We start from the raw sequence: 24,085 nt of genomic DNA on the forward strand, positions 1-24,085 counted from the left end.
GGCGGGGACCCGCCTTGTACTGGGGCGGCTCTTAGTGTCGGCCCAGCGCAGGAGCTGCGGACTCCTGCTGTCGCCGCTGCCACCTACACTGCCTCAGCCGCCCGTTACCATGAATCCAGACCTGCAGAAAGAGCGGGCCGGCGCCAGCTTCAACCCGGAGCTACTCACGAATGTCCTGGACGGCAGCCCCGAGAACACTCGGCGCCGCCGAGAGATCGGTGAGGGCAGCTGGCCAGGCCTCCTCCCCGCCTTTCCCGAGCAGAGCTGGCGGTTCCCTCCGGGAGAAGTCGGGGGTGTGGGGGCACTGTAGGGCCTAGGCCACAACCTCTGGCCCGGCTTTAGGGGAGCCGCGGGACCCCCGCACTTCCAGGGGAGGCTGTGGCGGGGGCAATCGCCCATCGCGAGGGAGGACCTGTGCCCGTGAGGCTGAAACCTGGTGTGATCCAGAGAGCTTTAACGGAGCCGTGAATTTTTTGTCTTCCTCTTGGTACCCTTTAACTCCCTACCAGAGAACCTCATTCTGAACGACCCAGACTTCCAGCATGAGAACTTGAATTTCCTCAGCCGTAGCCAGCGTTACGAGGTGGCTGTTAAGAAGAGTGCCATCATGGTGCAGAAGATGAGGAAGTTTGGCATCGCAGATCCTGCTGAAATCATGTGGTTTAAAAAGTAGGTATGCCTTAGCTTAAGAGCAAGGGCCTAAGCCTGAACCTTGAATTCGCCATCTGTGGTATCCTTTTTCATAGTGTTTCGAGTTTGAAGACTCAAATTCACATCTTTTCATGCCATTTTAAAGTTCTGTGTGTGGACAATGATGGTTACTTTGATTTTTAAGTCTTTTAAAGGGCTGATGTTTGTAGAAAGCTTGTTGTGGAGATGCTGTAATTTTCTTTATCAAGAATCATACACATGCGGTCCAGACCTCTCAGTTTTGAGCGATTTAAATGCAGAATGACTTGCTTCTTCTAAGAAGGAGGCCTGCTAAATTCAGAAGCTGAATTTAGAAGGATGTTTTCCGTTGCAAAGACCAAACAAATATTTTGGAGCAGTAACAGATTGTATTTTCATATACTAATGTAGCTCTTGAGTTTAAAATAATGGAAAATATGAGGAAGAACTTTAGTCAAGCCTCAGAATGGATATGAAGTATTCTGAGAACCCCCAGCTTTGTTGAATCTGGTGAGGGTATTTAAATGGCCCTCCTGTGCATATGAGACTTCATAAAAATATGCCTTGGTCCTACTGCTGACAGAGTATGTTCTTTGTTCAGACCATCTTTTTGTTGTGTTTTTGGTTAGAAATAAGACACACACTTTTTTTTTTTTTTTTTTGGCCTTTATGTAAATATACACTATAATTATGTAATGTTAGTGTAAGATGCCTTTGACTTGCAGCGTTTCTTATCATTTATTACTGGGCATTTCCTGTTTTAGGTCTCTACGTTTTTTAAGAACGCCAATATTTTCATCAATAGAGGGTAAATTATTTGGATGGTACATGTTTAAGAGCCAAGAAAAATGAAACAAGGAAACATGTTACAGGCTCTGTCTTTATGTTGCAATAGGCATTCCTCTCTTATACAACTGCCAACTGATATATTTGGTATCTATTTTTGAGTTTGACCTGGTTATTCTTGTCAGGAGGAAATTTACTCCAGCCCACACTCAGAACTTCTTTCCATTTTAGTTATAAAAATACAGTTAATTTGGTAGTCCAGAGTACTTACTAACTTCCAAATGCTCTTTTATTTTTTAAAATTTGTAACTTGTGGCTGTGAGGATATTGAGGTGGAGTAACTCCTAGAAAATTCTGTTTCTGATTTACCTGAATTGAGTTTGTGAACTTGTAAAGTTAGTAAAATTAGATTTTTCCTTAAAACAAGAGGTTTGTTTTGTTTTACTTCAAATGGCTTCGGCCGTGTGTTTCAGAGTTAGTTAGATTTCATAATCTGTGGTGGTGCGCAATGTGTAAGTAGACTCCAGTGAAGTCACAGTGGCATAGAACACAGTCCTTCACGTCAGTTAAAAACCAGGGGACACCAGCCAGTTTTTTTGGGTTTTGGTGTTTGTTTTTTTTTTTTTCTTTTTTTTCTGTAATGTATTTTATGACTCAGACCTCACTATTTGGGAAAAAGACAAAATACAACCTGTGGCAGGCCCTTTGACATCCTTTCAGTATTTCTGGGCTATGACAGGAAGATCAGTGTTTGTTAGAGAATGTTTCATTAGTCTTGGCAGTTACTGAACACTGTCGATTGTTACTCACATCTATGTTTTATGTATCACTAAAAAACTCAACTGTGACCTACCATTAATTGTCAGATACATTGAATGTCTTAAATGCTAAAATTGGCTTTGGGGTGAGGGATGCTATGATTAATGAAATATAGTAATATTTCTGGTCCCTTTTATATCCAGTTTCCCTATCACAAAATGAAACATGAGAATATTTTGAAACTGACTGAAATACTAGTAAAATACTTTGAGTTTTCTCAACTCAAGCAGTAGAAGAATTCTTCTCTCCATTCCTTGAGAAAGTAAGACTTTGCTGTTTGGGGAATATACAAATTCCTTTCCTGATCTCCTTTTCTGTAATGTTGTCTTTTAACTATACTGTTTGTTATGCAAAAACTAAAGTATTTTTAAAGTAACAAAATTCTAATGCGAACCAGTCATTTTTTTTTTTTTTAATCCTTCTTAGGTTTTTAAAGCTAGTTCCTTGAAAAGAGTCGTCGGGGAGGATTAAACATAACTTAAAACAAGTGCTCAGATATTGTTCTTTAGTTAACTTCAAGAGCCCTCAAAAAAAAAATCTCAGTATGTCAAAAACATAAGTATTTAACAGTCTTTATTTTGTGTTACATATTTTTTCCCTGTTGCTAGAATTAATTATTTTGTGTCAGCATCAGCACTTTACCAACCCAGAGCCTTCTCATTTCCCATAAGGGAATGGCTGTGTCTTGTATTGCTTCCGTTTTTAGCAAGTGAATTACTGCTTTTATTACTCAGAAAGTCTTGCAGGTTCATTTCCTCCTTCAATGAAAGTGACGTCGCTCAGTCGAGTCGGACTCTTTGCGACTCCATGGACTGTAGCCTACCACGCTCCTCCGTCCATGGGATTTTCCAGGCAAGAGTACTGGAGTGGGTTGCAATTTCCTTCTCCAGAGGATCTTCCCGACCCAGGGATTGAACCTGGGGCATTGCGGGCAGATGCTTTACCGTCTGAGCCACCAGGGAAGTCAATAAAGCGTGGCTGTTAGGGAGTGTTATGGTGCCCTTGCCTTTGAGAGGCCGGTTTTTATATTTACCTCCACATTATCCCACCATAATGAGATGGGTATGTTTTTTGCAAAATGTCTTACTTCTCTCTCTAGAACAGCTTCTGTGAGACTTACCTAGAAACTCACTCGACTCTTCTGTTCTCCGCCTCCTTTGCCCTCTTTCTCTCCTTGGAGTCTGAATTAACATTTAGTATTTGTGTGAAAATCAGAGAACCTCAGGGTTAAAAAGCATTTTTGATGTTGGCTAGTCCAGGCACTCCTTGAATGTTTGAATCTGTCCTCAGCACCCCTAAAAGGTAGTGGTATGGTTTTAGGGCATCCCCAAAAGTGAGTTGGCAGCCTACCCCCTCTTTCTCTTGAATTTATGCTCTGCTTGTCCTACAAGCCAGGACAGGGTGGTGACGCTGCTTTCTGTCCATCCCTTGAAACATCATGAGGGTCAGTTAGATAATACTTTGTACCTTAAGCTGTTTATATAGATAGAGCTGACAGAATAGACCCTGTAAAATCTCTAACTTGGCATGGCTGAGGCTAACTAGTGTATATAACTTGTACTGACTACTTCACAGATTCTTTTAGGGGAAAATCATTAAAGACTGAATTCCATTAAAATTAAAATTCCCTTAATCTGGACTAATTTTCAGAGACCCTTTGTGATTTTTAACATAGTCACATTACCTGCTTTACCCATCTGTAAACTCTGAAGATCTTTATAGATTTGTGCTTTGGCCCTAGAATGTATACATACTATCCTGGACATTTGCTTTGGTTACTAGGGAAAAATAGTTTAAATTATTCTTCTTTAGGACATTTTGTTAACAGCTCAGCAAATGTAAATGTTCTGTGGAGTTTCTTTTGATTTTCAAGACAAGTAAAGCCTAAAAATAAAGCAAAAACACACACTCATGTTCCAAGAAATCAAACCAACAAAATAATAAACAAAAGAGGTCTGAGGCTAAAACATGGGTAGAATTTGCTTTCTGGATTAAGTGTGAAATTCAGAATCCTGGCCCTGACATGACTAGGAGGAGAAGAGATACCACTAGATTCTGCCGTTGGCTTTTTAGGTAGTGTATGATAAGTTTGAGTCTTAATTTCGTAAGAAAGGGGTTTAAATTTGTCTAACCTTCATCCTCAGGGCCAAATGTGTCTGGCGAGAATGGTGGTAGAATCCAGTTTCTAGAATAAGGCTGAGACCCTTTTCTTTTCTCTCCTGTAGACTACATTTGGTCAATTTTGTGGAACCTGTGGGCCTCAATTACTCCATGTTTATTCCTACCTTGCTGAATCAGGGCACCACTGCTCAGCAAGAGAAATGGCTGCATTCATCCAAAGGACTCGAGATAATTGGCACCTACGCCCAGACGGAAATGGGCCACGGTTAGTCCACATTTGAGGGTCAGTGGGTAGCCCAGTCAGGTCTTCATTTAACAAATCACTCTGGGCATTTGACCTTTTTTTTTACCCTCCTGCTACACGTTTGGAATTTTATTATTAAATTGATAAATCTTAAAATTCAACCTGTTTCTTCATAGTTTATTTCCCTATAAACTGGTCCAAGATTCTGGCCTGAAAGATGTATCATTGTTATTTTTTACCGTTGCTGTGTACACCCAGTTAAAATGGGTATCGAGCAGTTTGGAAAGGTGGGGTTGAAAATATGGCAAAGTGCTCCATTGTGTGGGTGTCTGATTTAAAAGACCTAGTTGGAAGTTCTTAAGAGGCTTCATGCCTCAGCAACACGTGGAAGATGCTTTGCTTTAATCAAGTTAAAAATGTGGATTTTAATGAGACGGGGTTAAAGTGGTGAAGGCTGCTAGGGGGTTTGGGAAAAAGTCCATGATGCTCTTCATTTCGTTTCTTTTTATTCATTTTTCTGTACCTGCCCATGGACTTTGAATTACCAGGAATTCTTGGTTAAATTGTTCTGAAAACCTTTAAAAAAGTTTTTGTGTTTGGTCTTGTGGAGCAAGTTTGTTTTCATAGACAAGGCCACTGACGGGCTTAAGGGTCTTGAATTTGAGCTGCCCCATGTCATTCCTAATTATCAAAATGTTTCCCTCGTGTAAAGCAAAGCAAAGGAAGGAAGAAAGGATGCAGATATCAGGGATATTCCTCTTTTGTGTTTCATTTGGTGCTTTTTGGCTTGTGAATTGGTTTAAGTAAATGTCCTTTCTCATAATGCCTATGGGCACTGCAGATCCTGGTCATGGGACAGTTTTATGAACACCCCACCAGGCACCCAAGGATGGTCAGACCTGAGGGAAGGTGTCCTAAGGGAAGAAAGATTGCATTCCAGCAGTGTTCCTCTCCTGGAGTGTGTGTGGGTGTTTTGTGATCTTGAAATAGCTTTGTGGTACAGAATCCTTTTTTGTTTGTTTGTTTTCAAATTCATCATTGAGTTTATTTGACTTTAAGAGGTATACTGTTCTTGGGAGACATTAGATGTAAACTATTGTGAAACTAAATGAGTCTGATCTGTTTATCTTTTGTTGGTCTGTCTTATCCTTCTGCCTCTGTTTTTGAAGTATATTTCCCATGTATATTTGCAAGAAGAGAGGAAGAATTGAAGACTTAAACTTCATTGATTTGAGGAGTGCCGAGGGTTGGATTAAGGTCCTGTGCTGCTCTGGGCAAGATGGTATTTGTTAGTTTTCTTTCTCTTCTTCCTTCTAGTTTCCAAATTTTTCTTGTGTTTGAAACCAACTTTGTCTTGATCTCTATGGTTTTTTAGAGAACAGAGTTTTAAAATTAGGTCTTGTTTGTTGCTGGAACTTTGTCAGTTCATATTAGTTGTGCTTCGCTGAGTGCTATTCTTTTCCTAAAAAGCCAGTCTGTTGGCTAATTAACATCCAATGAGAGTATAATCTTATAGAGAATGTATAAAAAGTACTTCAGCATCAGCGGGACTGGAAATAGAGCAACTTGTACAGGATGACGATTTGACTACTTAAATTCTGAGACTTTGGAACATTGGTCAACAGTGATTATCTCACGTTCTTACAGAATTAGCTGTAACTTCCAGTTTGGGATTCTTTCACTTCTAGGAAGCCTCTGAGAAGTGAAGAAATTAAAAGTGCTCAGTCTTATTCCAGGATCCTCAAGAATCTTAAAATTCAACCACCTGCAGAAAGTCTAGCTCACCAGTGTTCTCTCTTCCCTCCTTTAAACACACTTCTGTCTGTACGGGCACACAAGCCCAACACATACTGGGTCTGTGGATCTGCGAGCCCTAATCAAAGGCAGAATCCTGGACCAAGGAGGGCACCCTCTACCCGGGGCTCCATTGTTAAAGAGACTGTCTGGGACATGGTCTAGGGTTAATTATCTCCAGACCATATGTCTCTCCAGGTCACAAAGCAGATAGTGTCTTGGTCATCATGGTTATTTGATCATTTCAAGTTCTAGCCACTTCATAGGGATTCTTTTTGCCTTTTCTGTTATTATAATTATTCAGGAAAATAGAGCTTCTGTAGTACATACTTATCATCTTTGAAGATGCTGCAGTATCATTGCAGATTCCCATCTCTAATACTAAACGGTGAAAATATTCTTCCTTTGAAGCTTGAAAAATAGGTCATGCACTTGATCTTGTAAGTCCCTAATCTTCCTCTTCCTGGATCTCACTGCTCTGTCTCTCCGATAGCCTCCCATCCTCTTTTTTTCCCCAGAGTGATTCTCTTCCCTGTTGGCCTTTCCATGAGACTTGCTCCCTGGATATTCTAATTTCCCCACTGTTAGTAATAACAATATAAACGTCTACAAAAGCTGTGTTCTTTGGGTTATGCCTTTGGAATACCTTCCTCAGAGACGAATGACTACATTTGAAGAGAATGAGTACTTTATAGATGTTGTTGCATAAGACATGGAGTAGGTTTTGATGTATTTAGTGTACTCGTGTCTCCTTTGTCCCATCAACATAGTCACTTTGGTTTTTTGCTACTTTTATATCTAAGAATTAAAGTTTTCATTTACCAATGCTAATGAGCCTGGATATTACTCTCTGCATTTCATATGTATGAACTGGCATGTTCTCCTTTGAGTGTTGGATAAATAGAATCTGCGTGTTGATCTTAGAACATTATATTGTTTTTATTGGCTCTGTTTCATTAAATATTTTGGCCTCAGTGCATCTGTCTCTGACTAGGTATAAGTTTTCTTCTCATATCTTGGGTAATTAGCTTCCATTTTATTCCCATTTTTGTTTGTTGAATTTGTGTTTAATGTTTTTACTTGTGTATGATACAGTGATCAGTCTCACATACAGTATTCATGTTTATTAACTAATAGCTCTTTCACTTTATTACGTTCTTTCTAGTTTATCTTAGACTTTTGTAATAGTTTCAATTTATTTATGGAACCTTAAATATATTACATTAATTTGTTTCTTTCTGTTTTCTCTAACATCATAAGCTTTGGCTCATTGTTATTTTAAAGATAGTTAAAAATCTGATAGAAAAAAAAATCTGATAGGATAAACTTACTATTGTTACAGCCTGTGTTTCAAGATATTTGTATTTAGTGTTCTTGCATACTTATTCTTTTTGATAAATTCTGATCTCAATTTATCAAGTTCTAAAACATATTCTATAGGAATTTAAAACCTGTGTTACATTAAATCCCAATATTTTCTTGAGAAGTACTAATTTTCCTTCATACTGTGAGCTCAGAATTAGCAATTTCTTTTCTGTTACTCTGATCTTTCATTCATCCTAGTAGGTATTTATGTGTTTTCATAATTAAATATTTAATATTCTGAGCTAACTTATTTAAAATATAAAAATATTTTGTTGCTGTTATAAATCACCTTTCTCTTTAGTGGGATTTCTATTTGAATGGTTCTAATGGATAAGAATGAATGATTTTTTAAAGCTATAGCTTTGCTAAGTTAATTTATGATTGATGGTGTTGGTGTTTTGTTGTTGATTTCCAAGGATTATAATCATGCTGTCCACTGAGTTGCTATTTTGATTTCTTCCTTTCTCAATATGTTGTTAATCTAATCATTTGTCCTCACTACTGGCCAGCCTTCCCTGCCCTGTATCATGTAGGAGATACAGGGAAAGCCTTTTGGTGTTGACGCTTTTGAAAGAATTGACTGCAGCTCCTTACCAAGTAAAATGTTGGTGCTTTGCAATTATAAAGTAAATTAATTTAAAATAATTTATGATCTTTATCATGCATAAGGTTACAGCAAATATCAATACTTGATTTAAATCAAAAACTATCCAGGTAACTTTGTCCTTGTAACGTTTCTACATTTCCTTCACTTCTGAATAATCCTTACCCTAGTTACAAGAGACATTTTACTCCTGGGAACAACTTTCAGCTTCAGAACAGTTTGTGATGATAGTAGTTTTCCCCTTGCCCTTCTCAGTGTGCTCTGCGGTAACCCTTGGTATTGGCATTATTCCCTGATACACACCCGCCCACGATGAGTCTGAAGGGCGCCTCAGAGCGACCTCTCCTTCACCAGGAATTGCTCTGGTTTCTAGCCATGGAAAAGTAGGCTCTCGGCAATGAGAGTGGTTGGCCTCAGGCCACAACTTTTGGCCGTAGTTCAGAGTTCTCTTCTTACAGCTCCTGCTGCTGCTGCTAAGTCGCTTCAGTCGTGTCCGACCTTGTTCGACCCCATAGATGGTAGCTCACCAGGTTCCCCCGTCCCTGGGATTCTCCAGGCAACACTGGAGTGGGTTGCCATTTCCTTCTCCAATGCATGAAAGTGAAAAGTGAAAGGGAAGTCGCTCAGTCGCGTCCGACTCCTAGCGACCCCATGGACTGCAGCCCACCAGGCTCCTCCGTCCATGGGATTTGCCAGGCAAGAGTACTGGAGTGGGGTGCCATTGCCTTCCCCTGGTGCACTTTCAGAGAAGGCAATGGCACTTTATTTTGAAATGACTGTAGATTCATAGGAAGTTGCAAAAATAGCCCAGAAACATCCCATGGACCTTGCACTCAGTTGCCCCCAGTGGTAATATCTTACAGGATTTCCAGTTTGACGCTTCCAAATCTTAACTGATTTGGCAGGTCTTTCTAATGTCCCCACCGTCATCCTCAGCCCAGATCGCACTAGAAGACATGATTAGGCAATGAGATTCTTGTCCTTGTTTTGCCATGGTCTTTTTTTTTTGGCTGTGCTTTGAGGCCTGTGGGATCTTTAGTTTCCCAACTAGGAATGAACCTGTCCCCCTACCCTCATTGGAAGCTTGGAGTCCTAACCACTGGACCACCAGGGAAGTCCTGCCATTGTCTTTCTGACCTGAAAACACTTAATTCACCTCAGCTTTAATTTCTTTGTAAAATGAGGAAGTTATTCGTGCATTTTTTGATTTTCATGTGATTGGTTAGCTGAAAGCTCAGCTCACCCCAACCCTTGTGGAAAGACAGTACAGATCAGCCCTCACCTACAGCACCCTCCCCCTGATTATTTTCTTCCTCAAGTGGAACAAATGGAGAAGTTTTGAAACTGAAATGTTTAGGCTCATTTCTAAGATAAAGAACATAGTAAGAGCAATATAGAATTGATTAATTTAGAGCTGGAATTTTGATAAAAATGCCGGTAGCATGCAATATTACAAAGCTGTATAGCACTATTTCCTATTAGAAATAAATTTACATAAAAGTCTAGGGCACTTGCAAATTTTAAATGGAAAAGAATGACTTTAGAAATTGGATTTTAAATGACAGTTAACATGTTTATTATAATTTTGATAATTCCCATATGATTGTAATGGAGCGATTGTTATGCATTCATCTGTTATTTGTGAATATTATGATCTTCACTAAAAATTGCATGTCTTTTTATTTCTGAAATTAATTACTGGAGTGAAGAGCATCGTCAGTTTTTGTATTAAATTGTTTTAATAGCATGTGGCTGGATATTTTAATGAATCCAAATGAAATGACCAAAATTAGGTGAGGAATGTGGATTAACACTGGATGTTTTATAGACAAATAGAAAAGTTTTCCAACCCAGAAACATTAGTATTAGATCCTGGAAAAATTTTTTCCAAGAGAACTTTTGTGTTTTCCCATGTCAACTTTTCATTAGAATATATGTCATTGTACAACTTCAATTTTCCATTCCATCAAGCCTCTTCAGAATTTTTATTTACCTTAATTGCAAGGCTGTAATCCTTTGCCTTGGTCACAGTTTTGGTTGCACAGGCTTTGGAATCAGTTCCCAATCCCTGCGAAGTTATTTTAGAAATGAGTCGCATTAGAAAATACTTCTCACCAATTTAAGAAAAATGGAAGTAACCAAGAGTTATAATGTAATACAGAAAGGGGCAGTGCTCCCATCCATGATGAAGTCTACTCAACTAATTCATACTTAACAGAAGGTATTTTTTTTCTCCTTTCCTTGCTGTTTGTTCAAATTGCTGATCTCACACCTGATGACTCTCAAATGCCCATCCTTGGTATTTCTTTGAAGCTTTGTGAATCGAGGGCAGCCTGCGCCTCTGGATCTTCACTTGGGCATGTTCCTGCCCACCTTGCTGCACCAGGCAACCGAGGAACAGCAGAAGCGCTTCTTCATGCCTGCCTGGAACTTGGAGATCATTGGCACTTATGCCCAAACAGAGATGGGTCATGGTACGGTGCATTCAGTCTACCTTCTGGGTTGGGTGGGGCTCTGCAAGCCTAGGGTACATGGAGCGTCCATCATGTGCCAGCGGTGGTGTTTCCACGTGCTGTGTGGGATCTGTTTAAATGCAGTCTTTCTGCAGCGCTCCAGGTTTTCACATGTGGAAGTCTTGGCGTAGACAATGCCTTGGTCAGTGGAAATTAAAGCTCATGTTATCACAGATATACTGATTACTTATTCATGGTTCCCCTTCAGCAGATCAAGAATTAAGAGTTAGGTCTTACTTACTAAGTGGTTTTTCAGGTTCACTGCTTTTGTACAGAATTTGTATGGAGAGTCTGAACCCATCTCTTTTTCTTCATTACTGTGATTCCCTTTTATACTGATACCTTAATGAACTTACACAGATTCCAAAAGAAATAGATGTTAATAGCATGTGTGCTAAAGGGAAGTGAGTGGCCTCTATAACCAAAACATGCAGGATTTTTTACCTTGACATTATTTGTGTTGATTCACTAAATTCAGTAGACTTCTAAAGGTGGCTTTGGCCAAAGTTTAGTAAAAATAAGATAAGTTGTACTTCCAGGTAATTGATTTCACATTCTGTATGTACCACTTTTCTTTTTTTCTTTGCATCCCTGACCTACCTTTCTCTGTGAACTGGATGGGGCTCAAGCTGGTGGCTATTCCTGGTAGCACGCGTTCTGTATTGGTATTTGTGTTTGAATGGTACCCATTCATCTACTTCTGGCTTCTGTTAGCCTAATCAGAGGTTTCAGAACAGCTGGTCTAGTGTATATTTGCTTTTTGTTCCTTATTCCTGTAACAGCTTTATCTTAATTTGATTGCTCATTTGACTTTCAGCTTCAATGCTAAATAGTATTTTACAGGATGTTCCTAAGACACAAAGTGGAATACTGTTTGGTTCAGTTGTGCGTTTGAAAACGCTCTGTCATTACCTGTTCTATAAAAGTTTCTTCTTTGGTGAAAGGGGTCTCACTGTCTGATTCCTTGATTCCCATCTGGGGGAAGGTTGATCACCCATAAACTGGCCATTTCTGTTATTCAACTTGGAAGTTTCTGAATGTTTAACAATTAATTTTAAGTGGTGAATGAAATCTGGCATTTTCAAAGCAATCTGGTAAAAAGTTCTCATCATTGACTTCAGGATAGGGAGAGGGTCACATAGAACACTTTTCTGTAACTTTTTTCAAAGAATTTTGGCACGTTTGTATTAGGATTTAAGGGCTTGCCTGATAGCTCAGTTGGTAAAGAATCTGCCTGCAATACAGGAGACCCCACTTCGATTCCTGGGTCGGGAAGATCCACTGAAGGGATCGGCTACCCACTCCAGTATTCTTGGGCTTCCGTTGTGGCTCAGCTAGTAAAGAATTTGCCTGCAATGCAGGAGACCTGGGTTTGATCCCTCCTAGAGAAGGCAATGGCAACCCACTCCAGTACTCTTGCCTGGAAAATCCCATGGATGGAGGGGCCTGGTAGGCTGCAGTCCATGGGGTCGCTAGGAGTCAGACATGACTGAGCGACTTCACTTTCACTTTTCACTTTCATGCATTGGAGAAGGAAATGGCAACCTACTCCAGTGTTCTTGCCTGGAGAATCCCAGGGACGGAGAGCCTGGTGGGCTGCCGTCTATGGGGTCGAACAGAGTCGGATACGACTGAAGCAACTTAGCAGCAGCAGAGAAGGAAAAGGCTACCCACTCCAGTATTCTGGCCTGGAGAATTCCATGGACTGTATAGTCCATGGGGTTGCAGAGTCAGACCCAACTGAGCAACTTTCACTTTTTCATTAGAGTTTAAAACACAAATCCCTGTCCATCTCCAATGAACATGAAAGTTGTGAACCAGTCAGGAATAAGTGAAAGCCTAGTGTTGGAAGCCTACAGGGTGAACTTGGACCTTATTGGGACTTTTAGAAATTTTTAAAAAGTCACCATTCCAGGTCTTCTTTTCCCTAAAATGGTTATAACTTTTAAAGTTTTAAAACTTGTTTTCCTTTCTAGCATTCATTCTGAAATAAATTCTCAGTTTACAAGAACTTTAGCTTCAGTCTCTTCTGTCATGTGTTATCTCGTTCTTTGTTATAATACAGAATTCCAGAATGTTGAATTGGTGTGGTGGACACAATACGAATGAGTTGAAATTAGCACACTAACAACTTAGAGATGATTTTAAAAGGGCAGTTAACTTCCATGTTAAAGTCATAGCCTGTGATCTCAGGCAACTATGATTCTTATCTGTCTTTACATTTTCTTTTGGTTGATGTAAATAAATGTTCCCTATCTACTGCTGTGCAGTAAATCAAATACAGAAATGGAACATGCTTGACATTTATATTTTCAGCTTAATACGAACTATCTGATTTAAGCATCAGAAATTCAGGATCTTGGTTATCAACCATTTGTAGCTCATCTACAGATGTTTTATTGTTAGATGTTGTTACTCTCTGAGATGCTAGTGCTTTAAAGGAACTGGGCAGATTTTACCCTATACCTGTTTTTTCCCATATTCTATCTGAAGTAGGTATAATTCATTTCCTTAGGAACCCATCTTCGAGGCTTGGAAACCACAGCCACTTATGACCCTGAAACCCAGGAGTTCATTCTCAACAGTCCTACTGTGACCTCCATCAAGTGGTGGCCTGGTGGACGTAAGTGAATTTTTTTAATAGTAACTGAATGTTTTGAAGACTTATAGAATATATAGCATCTATGAGAATATAATTTTGAAATATAGAAAGAACTCTTAGGGCTTAAACTATGCTGAGCTTTTCACATTCTCTTGTGTTACCTGTTACAGATATTTATACACTTGTAAAGTGCAGAGGACAGCTGTCAATTTTGCTGCTTTTCATAGATTTTTATCTTAGCATTCCATGTGTTAGCATAATTTCCATAATCATCATTTAAAGTAATTTAGTATACCTAGTTTGGTTAGTCATTTATGTATTGGAAAGTATTTGAGAGACATCCCTGGTGGTTCAGTGGCTAAGACTATACCCTCCCTATGCAGGGGGCCTGGGTGCAATCCCTGGTTAGGGAAATAGATCCCACATGCTTCAACTAAAGATCCCGTATGCTGTAACTAAGACTTGGCACAGCCAAATAAATAATCAAAACAGAAATAGAAATGAGTATTTTTTAAAAAAGAAAAGTATTTTAGTTTTTAAATTTTTGTTATAATAGCTTTGATGTGAAATTTATTTAATATTGTCTTCTATTCTGAATTATTGTTTTAGGATACATATATTTCCAATGAAGGATTTTGTTATCCACATTATATATTTTAATATGTGGTATTACATTTTGATAAGGAAAAAAACTAGCATGCAATAAAATGGAAATATTTCTGGATGCATTAACCAAAAATCTCTTAAAGCAGCTGTATCCTATAGTACAGCTGAAGTATTCTGAATACCGAATACTGAAGTATGCAGAATACTGAAGTATTCTGCAGTGATGGAATATTCTCTGTCTTTGCCGTTCAGCGTGGTAGCCACTGGCCACCTGAACACTGGAAATGTAATTAGCTGACTGAGGAACTGAATCTTCTATTTTATTTCATTATAATTAATTTAAATGTAAATAGCCACATGTGGCTAGTAGCTACTGTTTTGGAAAGCCCTGCCTTAAGGGAGAAAAAGGAAGTAATTTAATGTTCTATGATTATCCTAAAAATGTCTTTATGTAAATGAATGAAAAATAAGTAAAACTATCTTCTTCTTTAAAATGCTATCAAATTAACATGTTGTCTACCCTAAACTTAGATAATGTTATATGTCAATTATACTCCAGTAAAAATACACACACACATATATATGTGTGTTTTTAAAATGAAGGCTTACTTTGCAAAAATTTAATGAATTTTGCTATTGATGGAATCTTAGTCTTATATTTAACATATGCTTTTCTCTCTTTTGTTTCTGTCTTTTGAAAATGTAAGAACATTTGCTCACTTTCCTCTCTCGTTCTCTTTTATGTTGCAGTTGGAAAAACTTCAAATCATGCTATCGTACTTGCCCAGCTCTTCACTCAGGGAAAATGCTATGGATTACATGCCTTCATTGTACCTATTCGTGAACTTGGGACCCATAAGCCTTTGCCAGGTTAGGATTATCTAATGTTGAGATGGAAAATTAAACCAGTCACTATCTTCTGCAAAAAGTATAATATGTAACTAAAGAAGAGGAGGGAGCCAGGAATCCCAGAACCTAAATACCCTGTGACTCCCCTTTCATCTGCGGCAGGTATTACTGTAGGAGACATTGGCCCCAAGTTTGGCTATGATGAGATGGATAATGGCTACTTGAAGATGGACAACTATCGTATTCCCAGAGAAAACATGCTGATGAAACATGCCCAGGTACAGTGAGATGGAAAATACGAGCAGGCGTGTCAGACATGGGGGTTTCAGTGGCCATTGATAATCATAGGATTGGAATGGTCTGTTCGTTTAGAAGGTAATAACACATTTTTTACTTCTGATGATGCTTTTATTGTGACCATGAAATCAGATGAGTTGACAGGTGTGAAGGGCATGTCTTGGTTTGCTAAACCAGTGGGGCTCCCACTTTAGCATACATTAGAGTCGCCTGGAAGGCTGCTAAAACCTAGATTACTTAGTGCCCAGAGTTTCTGATTTAGGAGGTCAGGGTGGGGACTGAGCATCAGGTGGTGCTGATGCTGCCTTTCTGGGGACCACACTTTGAGAATAAACTGTCACTTGGGTTTAACAGAAGGAAGCATCCATCTCATGTTCTTTTTCCAGGTGAAGCCTGATGGCACATACGTAAAACCCCTGAATAACAAGCTGACCTACGGGACCATGGTGTTCATCAGGTCCTTCCTCGTGGGAGAATCCGCTCGGAGTCTGTCTAAGGCATGCACCATTGCCGTCCGATACAGTGCTGTGAGGCATCAGTCTGAAATCAACCCAGGGTAAGGGTAAAGTCTGAGATGAGCTCAGTACTGAAGTCTGGCGTGAACCCCATCCAGGTATCAAAATTCCCAAATGTGATGTGGAGAAAGTGCATTTGTGATAAAATTAGCTAGAATGGCAGTGTACTGGGTCTGTTACTTAGAATCTAAACTTCCTTAAGTGGAAGGATGAGAATAAGCACCTAATTATTACTTTTAACCTTCTAAGAAAAATGATAATATTACTAGAGCTTTATAAGTGAAGTGTTCAAAACACCGAAGGTGTGGTGTGAAGGTTCTAATTGCTGCTAACAACTACAAATTGGGTATAGTGAAAGTGACATTAAACTCGGTTCCCTGTTGTGTTCCTGGGCATAGTTTGTTCTTATTTCCACCTACTAATTGGGCATGACTCTTTGATAAACTTTTTACTCTTAAAGAAGAAATAAAGAAATTGGTAAGAGCAGACTCTTTTGCATGCTCAGTGGACCTTCTTAGACTTTAAATATTAAACTTAGTACACTGGGTCTTCTCATATTAGTGGTCACAATATAGTTTATTCTACCAGCTACACCCTTTAACATTGCCTTCCTCCTGTGAAGTTAACGAAGTTTGGTTCTTTATGTTGCCATGAGATACTATTTTCATAGCCAAACTGGAAAGACTGGAAAGATTAAGAAAAATACAAATGTCAACTAGAAAATCCTGTTCACGTGTTCAACAGGGTGGTTCAGAGTGTGGTCTTCTGTAGCCAAATAGCCTAGATTTCAATCAAGAATCTGCCACTTACTAGCTCTGTGACCCCGGGTAGGTTCTTAACCTCATTTTTCCCATCTGTAAAATAGAGCTATTAAAAATTACTTCACAGGGTCTTTGTGAGGATTAGATAAATTAATCTATCAAAGTGCTTAGTCCAGAATCTGGCACGTGAGCTCTGTATAGGGATTGATTGATTGATTTTTGTTTGTTTTTCCTTTTTTCATATACTTTAGTGAACCAGAACCACAGATTTTGGATTATCAAACCCAGCAATATAAACTTTTTCCCCTCCTGGCCACTGCCTATGCCTTCCAGTTTGTAGGCGCATACATGAAAGAGACCTATCTTCGGATTAATGAAGACATTGGCCATGGGGACCTGAGTGAGCTGCCTGAGGTCTGTGTCTGGTCTCTGTCCCTTGTGGGAACCCTTCTTGTTCATACTTCCCTGTGGGATCATGTGCAGAGAAAATTAAACATTGGGATACCTTGAAAAGAATCCATATTTTTATGGATTTATCCATGTTTTTAAATTTCAGAATTACTGTACTATGTTGGTCCTTTATTGAGCAAAAGAACCTAAGTGGTACATTTTTTTGCCACATAGAACAGTTCAGAAAGGAATGTGGTAATGTTACTAGTTTAGGCTAATTAGATGAGGATGCTTTTCAGTTTATATACATGGCAAGTGATTTTATTTGGTTTTCTTGGCCACACCAGGCTGCTTGCAGGATCTTAGTTTCCTAATCAGGGACCAAACCAGGCCCCTGGCAATGACAGCACAGAGCCCTAAGCACTGAGCACCTGCCACTTAACCCTGGCAAGTGTTTCTGCAAGTGACAGTCCTGTTCAGCGTGTCCACTTGGAACGCAGGCTGTCAGCACTGCAGACGTCCTGATGGCCTGTGCTTCCCCCTTCAGCTTCACGCGCTCACCGCTGGGCTGAAGGCTTTCACGTCCTGGACAACGAACACAGCTATTGAAGCCTGTCGGATGGCTTGTGGCGGACATGGCTATTCTCACTGCAGTGGACTTCCAAATATTTATGTCACTTTTACCCCAACCTGCACCTTCGAGGGGGAAAACACTGTCATGATGCTGCAGACAGCCAGGTTAGAGTCTAATTCATGATTTCTATCCTGTGTTCTCAGGAATGTCCAAGTCCTTTCCACTGATACCTGTTCCCGTGTGTTCTCTTCGCATTATGTTTGTTCCTGAAAGATGTCATTTTGCCTTCCATCCTGACGCAGGATGTTTATCTTGTGCTCAGACTAGTATGAAACCCCGTCACATAGTTTAAAGTCATTACAGGAGTTCACTTTATTTCTGTTTCACGGGAAGCATAGTTACTGAAAGCATGTGTCCTGGTGACTTCTAGGTTCCTGATGAAAAGTTACGACCAGGTGCACTCAGGCAAGTTGGTGTGTGGCATGGTGTCCTACTTGAATGACCTGCCCAGCCAGCGCATCCAGCCACAGCAGGTGGCCGTGTGGCCAACTATGGTGGATATCAACAGCCCCGACAGCCTGACAGAGGCGTACAAGCTTCGAGCGGCCAGGTGAGTGCACCCACGAGAGCTGGGGCCGGCAGCTGCAGGGGCCCCAGGCCCAGGGCCTAGGTGGGAGGCACGAGTATTCACTGTCACCTTCTTGGGCTCCAGTTTTCTAGTTTTTTTTTTTTAAAAAACAGATTAGTAGAAATTGCTGCTAAAAACCTTCAGACTGAAGTGATTCACAGAAAAAGCAAGGAGGTAGCGTGGAACCTAACGTCCATTGACCTTGTTCGGGCAAGTGAGGTCAGTGATGGTTCTCCTCCCCTCCCCCGTCCTTCACCACCCCCCTCATTGTCTTAGTACAGAGACCTTATCACTGCTGAATCTTTTTCAGAGATTCTTACATTCTGGTGTTTTCCTTATATCTAGGCACATTGCCACTATGTGGTGGTTAAGCTCTTTACGGAAAAAGTCCTCCAGATTCAAGAGAAGTCCATCCAAGCTGTCCTAAGGCGTTTGTGTCTCTTGTATTCTTTGTATGGAATCAGTCAGAATGCAGGGGATTTTCTTCAGGTCAGGATTTTCTAAGTTTAAGTCCCTTTATTTACTTCTTAATTTTTTATAGAAAATAATTTTGGTTTACTTTGTAGTTGTGTATATGTGTGTGTCTATATATTCATAAACATCTGTCTGTATCGTACCTTATAACGTCTGTGCTTGCTTGCTCGTTTCTTCGCTTTAGGGGAGCATCATGACAGAGTCTCAGATCACCCAGGTGAATGGGCGCATCAAGGAGCTGCTGACTGCGATTCGCCCTGACGCGGTTGCTCTGGTGGATGCATTTGATTTTCAGGATGTGACACTGGGCTCTGTGCTTGGCCGCTATGATGGAAATGTGTACGAAAACTTGTTTGAATGGGCCAAGAAATCCCCACTGAACAAAACAGAGGTAAAAAAAAGAAAAAAGTGTCTTTCACATTTTGAAGTTATTCATTTAAATATTAAAGCAGGAAGGCCCTCAGAGAATGACCACCTGGGGAAGCTTTGAGAGCTCTCATGACCACTTCAGACAGTCCCTTTATTTGAGCAACAGGTTCTGAAGGGAACAAGACCTTTCCTATAGTATGTGGGCTTTTAGTTTCCTTAACTAACAACAATTGAAAAATTTCAAACATATACATAAATAGAACACTGCAGTGCATCTTCCTGTTCCCTTGATCGTGTTTCAACAACTGTCTGCTCATGACCAGTTGCATTTTATCTGAACCTCCCAACAGAATTATTTTGAAGCAAATCCAAGGTATCAGGTAATTTATTCATAAATATTTCAGTATGTATCTCTGAAAGATAAGGATTCCTTTTTTAAAAAAGCATAACTGCAGTACCATTCTCACACCTAAACAAATTAACAATAATTCTTTCATATCATGAACTAGCCAGTGTCCAGATTTTTCCCCATTTAGCTCAATTCTCCCCCCACCCCCCTTTGATTTTTTTGAATCAGGATTCATATAAGGTTCAGATAATTTTTTGATTAAAAGTACGTTATTTTGGGACTTCCCTGGTGGGCTAGAGGTTAAGAATCCACCTTCCAATGCAGGAAACGGGGGTTTGATCCCTGGTTGGGATCCCATATCCCATGGGGTAACTAGAGAGCCCTCGTGCCACAGCTCGAGAAGCCCCTGCACCACAGCAAAGAGCCTCTGAGTCACAATAAAGAGCCAGTGCAGCAAAAAAAAAAAAAAAAAAGCTATTTTAAATTGCAAGCTCCTTATCAGTAATGTTTTCTCTCTCCTTTCCCTGCAGGTCCATGAGTCTTACAAGCACCTAAAGTCGCTGCAGTCCAAGCTCTGACGTGGCTTGATGATAAGTGCAGTCTGCCCTGAAAGTAGCTGTTCTTACACCTGTCACACAAACTGCGTGGAATCTTGATCAAATTCAGAAAAGCTGTAGAGCAAGTGATAAATTGACCCTTTCCTCTTTTTATAAATGAAAAAAGAAAACAGATTTTGCAAATTAAAGGAGAAAACCAGATGTGTTTTACAAGTGCAATTAACACTGAAAGAGACTATTAAGCATTCAGAAAAAGTTTTAAGAAATGCAGTGCGACTTCCATCTATATTGCTGCTGATCCCAGGAGGCCAGGACTTTTGATAATTAGTAAAATTTAACTACTAAGTAGTTAATTATTTTCACATCTTAATTGCTAATCACTGGATATACAAGTGTTTTTAAGCAGAGGTGTTTTTTTAAGCAGGGTAGAACCCTTCCTAACTTTCTTGCTCATGTCCTAACACAGCTGCCAGGGGTCCCGGCTAGAAAGCAGGAGTGAAGAAGAGAGACTGGGGAAAAGAAACTAATCAGTAAACCTGTGAGTTCGTGCCTGACACACTGACGCCTCTCCTGCCTGCTTGCCCTCCTTAATTGATGTATTGCTCTTACCTTAAGTGTTCACAGTAGCGTCTTTCCAACCCAAAGATTTCTTGAGCACAGGCTTCTGCAGGGTCCCTGCCCTGTGTAATTCGGAACTAAGCTTCCGTTGGAGGCTTCCCTAAACTGTCCCTCTAGTAGCATTAGAGGTCCCTTTGCGTCAGCTTCTCGGGAAGAGGGAGGCGGCCAAGTCATCTCTACATATAACTTTTGGCAGCCGATGAGATCTCCACATCAGTGGTTTTGATCTCCCTCTCCTGAGAAAGACGCTAAAGAAAGGAGAAAAATAGTCACAGTTGCTTCTTAGAAGAATTAAGGGCGTGGAGAGCTATCAGTTAGGTTACTGTAACTTTGGTGACCATGGTAACTACATTTTCTGGAACAATCCAGATTTCCTATATTCTGGCACTCTGGCAGAAGCCATTAAAATGCTTGGAGGTCTGGCCTTAGAAAAATAAAAGCGTCACTCATTGCTTCTTACACCCAGGAAAGTCCTTTGACAAACCATGTGTTCTGATTTTTTAATCAGAAAATATAATCATTGAAACAGTGGCTAAAGGATAAATGGAAGCTCCATAGAATGTTTCTTACAGTATATCTGGTTTTATTTTCAGTATGTTTCTAGGAGCTTTATCTGACTTGCTAAATTGTCCTTTCAGCTGAAGTCTAATTTGTACAATCATTCTATATTTAAAAGCTAAACACGTATCTCATGATGAATTTTTTCTTCAAATCAATGTAAAACAAATCACTTAATTTTCTTGTTGTTGTTAACTGTATTTGTAACCTCTGTCTCACGAAGCCAGTTGTTCTAGAGTCAGTCTTGAGAATGTAGTATGTAATTCAGGGAACTGTAATTCCCTTCTTGGGACCTTACATAAAATCTATCCCAGTGAAACTAGTAATAGACTTTAAGGTCCAGCAGAAGAAATACTGCCTGTTGACAGAAGCCTTAATCTTTCCACCAGGAGAACTAATTGATAATTGTGTTAACATTGAAGTAAAAAATCACTCTGTAAATCTCGTATGGGTATCTCTTGGGACTAGATCAGATTCTGGGAAATAACAGTAAATTCAGATTGCTTGATATTAACCTGTTAAATATAGAATTGTTTCCAGTTAGTGGTTAAAAATCTTATTCACAGAGGGCTAACCCATGGCCAGGACATGAGGGTTTTTGAAATGACACCCACACAATCCAGCTTCATAGATCTGGGATCTAAGCAGTTTGAAACATGGTGGTGGACTCTGTCAGAGCCACCTTCAGTCCAGCACCTTGAGCTTTATATTTAAAAGCTAGATCTCATATTGATAGTATTTTTATTAACATTGGAATGTTTTGAACTTATTCACTGTAATTAAAGAATAAAGGTACCATAAGACCTCAAGAATTTGTCACTATCAAGATGGAAAGAATGTACCACATAAAATTAAACATAAATTTAAATTATGAAGAATTTTAAGATGTAGATTTAGGTAACACTGAACAAAAGAAGGAAGGAAGGAGTGAGACCTGCCTCAGCAGATAACCTGCCTCAGCAGATAGATGGTGCTGTCTTTGTAGAGTATTTGAGTGCTCTGTCCATGCAGGAATACAGATTTGTTGGTTTCTCATAAGGAAGCAGCAGACCCAGCTTGCTATCCTTTAGAAGCCAGACTTTGCCACAGATAAGGGTGGTTCTGTTGGGTTCTTTTGTGAGCCATTTTCATAAAGAGTACAGATAAATTTCAACCTAATCTCCAAAATGATGATAAACCTGAGCAGAATTATTGTTTCTATTAGATGATACTGACATAACCCTTTGAAAGATCCATGAGGTTTTTGCTGTTTGTAATGGATGAAGTTTGCTACATCCTGAAGTATTTGAATTTCTACTTCGTATCTACTCAGTAGACACTGAGGTGTACTTCAGTGTTGCACATAAGTGACCTCAAAGCACAGTTGGTCCCAAAGCCTTTTCGGGCCTTCCTGTTCTTGTCTTCAGAACATCATACCACTAAGTAGCAGCTTATCTTCAGAACATTCACTTAATTGCAACATTAACCATGTTCACATACTTTCTGAGAACTCACTGGTGGTAATTTCAGATAACATACACCTGGAGGCATTTAACCATTTGTAACATTAACATGTTATTAGAACTCAATTATTGGATTTTCTTCAGTGCAAGGCTTTGGTTGCGGAAATATATTGATTCATGATCCTTGAGTTCTCTAGGGAACAAAAATTCCTCTAATGACTGTTGCTCAGAGTCCTACCCCTTTCTGAGTTCTGTCCATCTCAGTAAAAAGAAAACTAGATGCAGATGGCCTGTAACACCCACTAACCATTTTGTGTACTCTGCAAGGTATGCCTGGAGTCATAGATTGCCCTCAAGCAGTAGCTGCTGCACCAACTGGAGAGGAACCTTGCCAGGAAACTGATGATTCTACTTGAGGCCAAGAATCTTCTGTTGAGTCTCCTGACTCATAAAGGTTTGCATGGAAAAATGCAGAGATCAGCTAATTGAATATTTATTATTCCATTCCTGGAGGATTAGACCAAGTCACCGTAAATGAATAAAATGTCTTTTCATTTTAAAACACTGGTGGAGTTTTGCTTATAGCTCTCCAAACTCAAATTTTCATTACTATTCCTGTGGTCCATGATAGTAAATATAGAAACATAAGGAAATTTAGCCTTTGTAGACTGCAAATTCCTAGGTTTCAGAGAATTTTTTTATTTTTTCTTACATATAAGTGAGCCACTGATTATCTCGAGGAAAGTCATGGAACATTGGGAGGGATATTAAGAATTCTGAAGCAAAACAGTTTAACCACATTACTGTCGACTGTTTCACAGATTAGGTAACAATGTGATTCACCTGCATAATATTCCAACTGATGACTGCTTGTAAACATTTCCAATTGCTATGAATTCGAGGAAACTACTTTGGCGCATATAATTTGCTACCTTCTTACCCCTTTAACTGTCGTGGTTTGAGTTTGGTTCCTACCCGATGAAGTGTATTTAGCATGTATTGTTCCGCATGCCTGGCAGGACATGTCAGTGAAGGTGGGAGTACTTGAGGAGGTGCACAGGTCCAAAGACTGAGTCACGGTTGGACAGTGGTGACCCACCAACCTTCGAATAAGCCAAGCCACTAACCCCATCTTCCTTTGTAAAACTGAAGAACCCTTAATAAACTGTAATCAACACGAAAAGTGTTACTGTCTTTATTACGTGATGGTGTTAGGTTTCATCCTGGCTTCACAGCTTCGGCATTCATAATTGAAGGTCACAGCCACTTTCCTAGTCTTTATGGTTTCACTGCCCATCATTTTTCCACTCTCCATTTCTCATGCCCTCCACCTTTCCACCAGTCAGCCCTCAAAAGAATGTTGAAATAACCTTTTTTTTTTTTTTCCCTTCTTGGCTGCACGGTAGAGCATGTTGGCTCTTACTTCCTAGACCAGGGATCGAACCCGTGCTCCCTGCAGTGGAAGTGCGGAGTTTTAATACTGGGCCACCAGGGAAGTTCCTGGAAGAACTGTAACTGGTTTGGAACCTAGGTGGGCTTTCTTTGTGGCTCAGCTGGTAAAGAATCCGCCCGCAATGCGGG

At 39.8% G+C, this 24,085-nt stretch overlaps 1 protein-coding gene across 3 annotated transcripts; it reads left to right on the plus strand.

The window, feature by feature from the left end:
- The first annotated feature begins 11 nt into the window (after positions 1 to 11).
- Positions 12 to 23,687, plus strand: ACOX1 (acyl-CoA oxidase 1). Of its 3 annotated transcripts, none has more exons than XM_061392788.1 (14): positions 12 to 218; positions 510 to 669; positions 4,500 to 4,660; positions 13,431 to 13,538; positions 14,874 to 14,993; positions 15,135 to 15,250; positions 15,656 to 15,825; positions 16,797 to 16,959; positions 17,483 to 17,673; positions 17,940 to 18,119; positions 18,251 to 18,356; positions 18,483 to 18,626; positions 18,796 to 19,002; positions 19,860 to 23,687. In XM_061392788.1, the coding sequence occupies exons 1-14, from the start codon at positions 110 to 112 to the stop codon at positions 19,905 to 19,907; spliced, it is 1,983 nt and encodes a 660-aa protein (XP_061248772.1). In that variant the 5' UTR covers positions 12 to 109; the 3' UTR covers positions 19,908 to 23,687. The 3 variants fall into 3 exon arrangements, with proteins under 3 accessions (XP_061248772.1, XP_061248771.1, XP_061248773.1); XM_061392787.1 differs by lacking the exon at positions 4,500 to 4,660 and adding an exon at positions 10,716 to 10,876 and having other exon boundaries at positions 75 to 218; XM_061392789.1 differs by lacking the exons at positions 12 to 218; positions 510 to 669 and adding an exon at positions 10,716 to 10,876 and having other exon boundaries at positions 4,506 to 4,660.
- Positions 23,688 to 24,085: the final 398 nt, after the last annotated feature.

This window comes from Bos javanicus, chromosome 19 (genome assembly GCF_032452875.1).
Source record: "Bos javanicus breed banteng chromosome 19, ARS-OSU_banteng_1.0, whole genome shotgun sequence".
In the NCBI taxonomy this organism is placed as follows: Eukaryota; Metazoa; Chordata; class Mammalia; order Artiodactyla; family Bovidae; genus Bos; species Bos javanicus.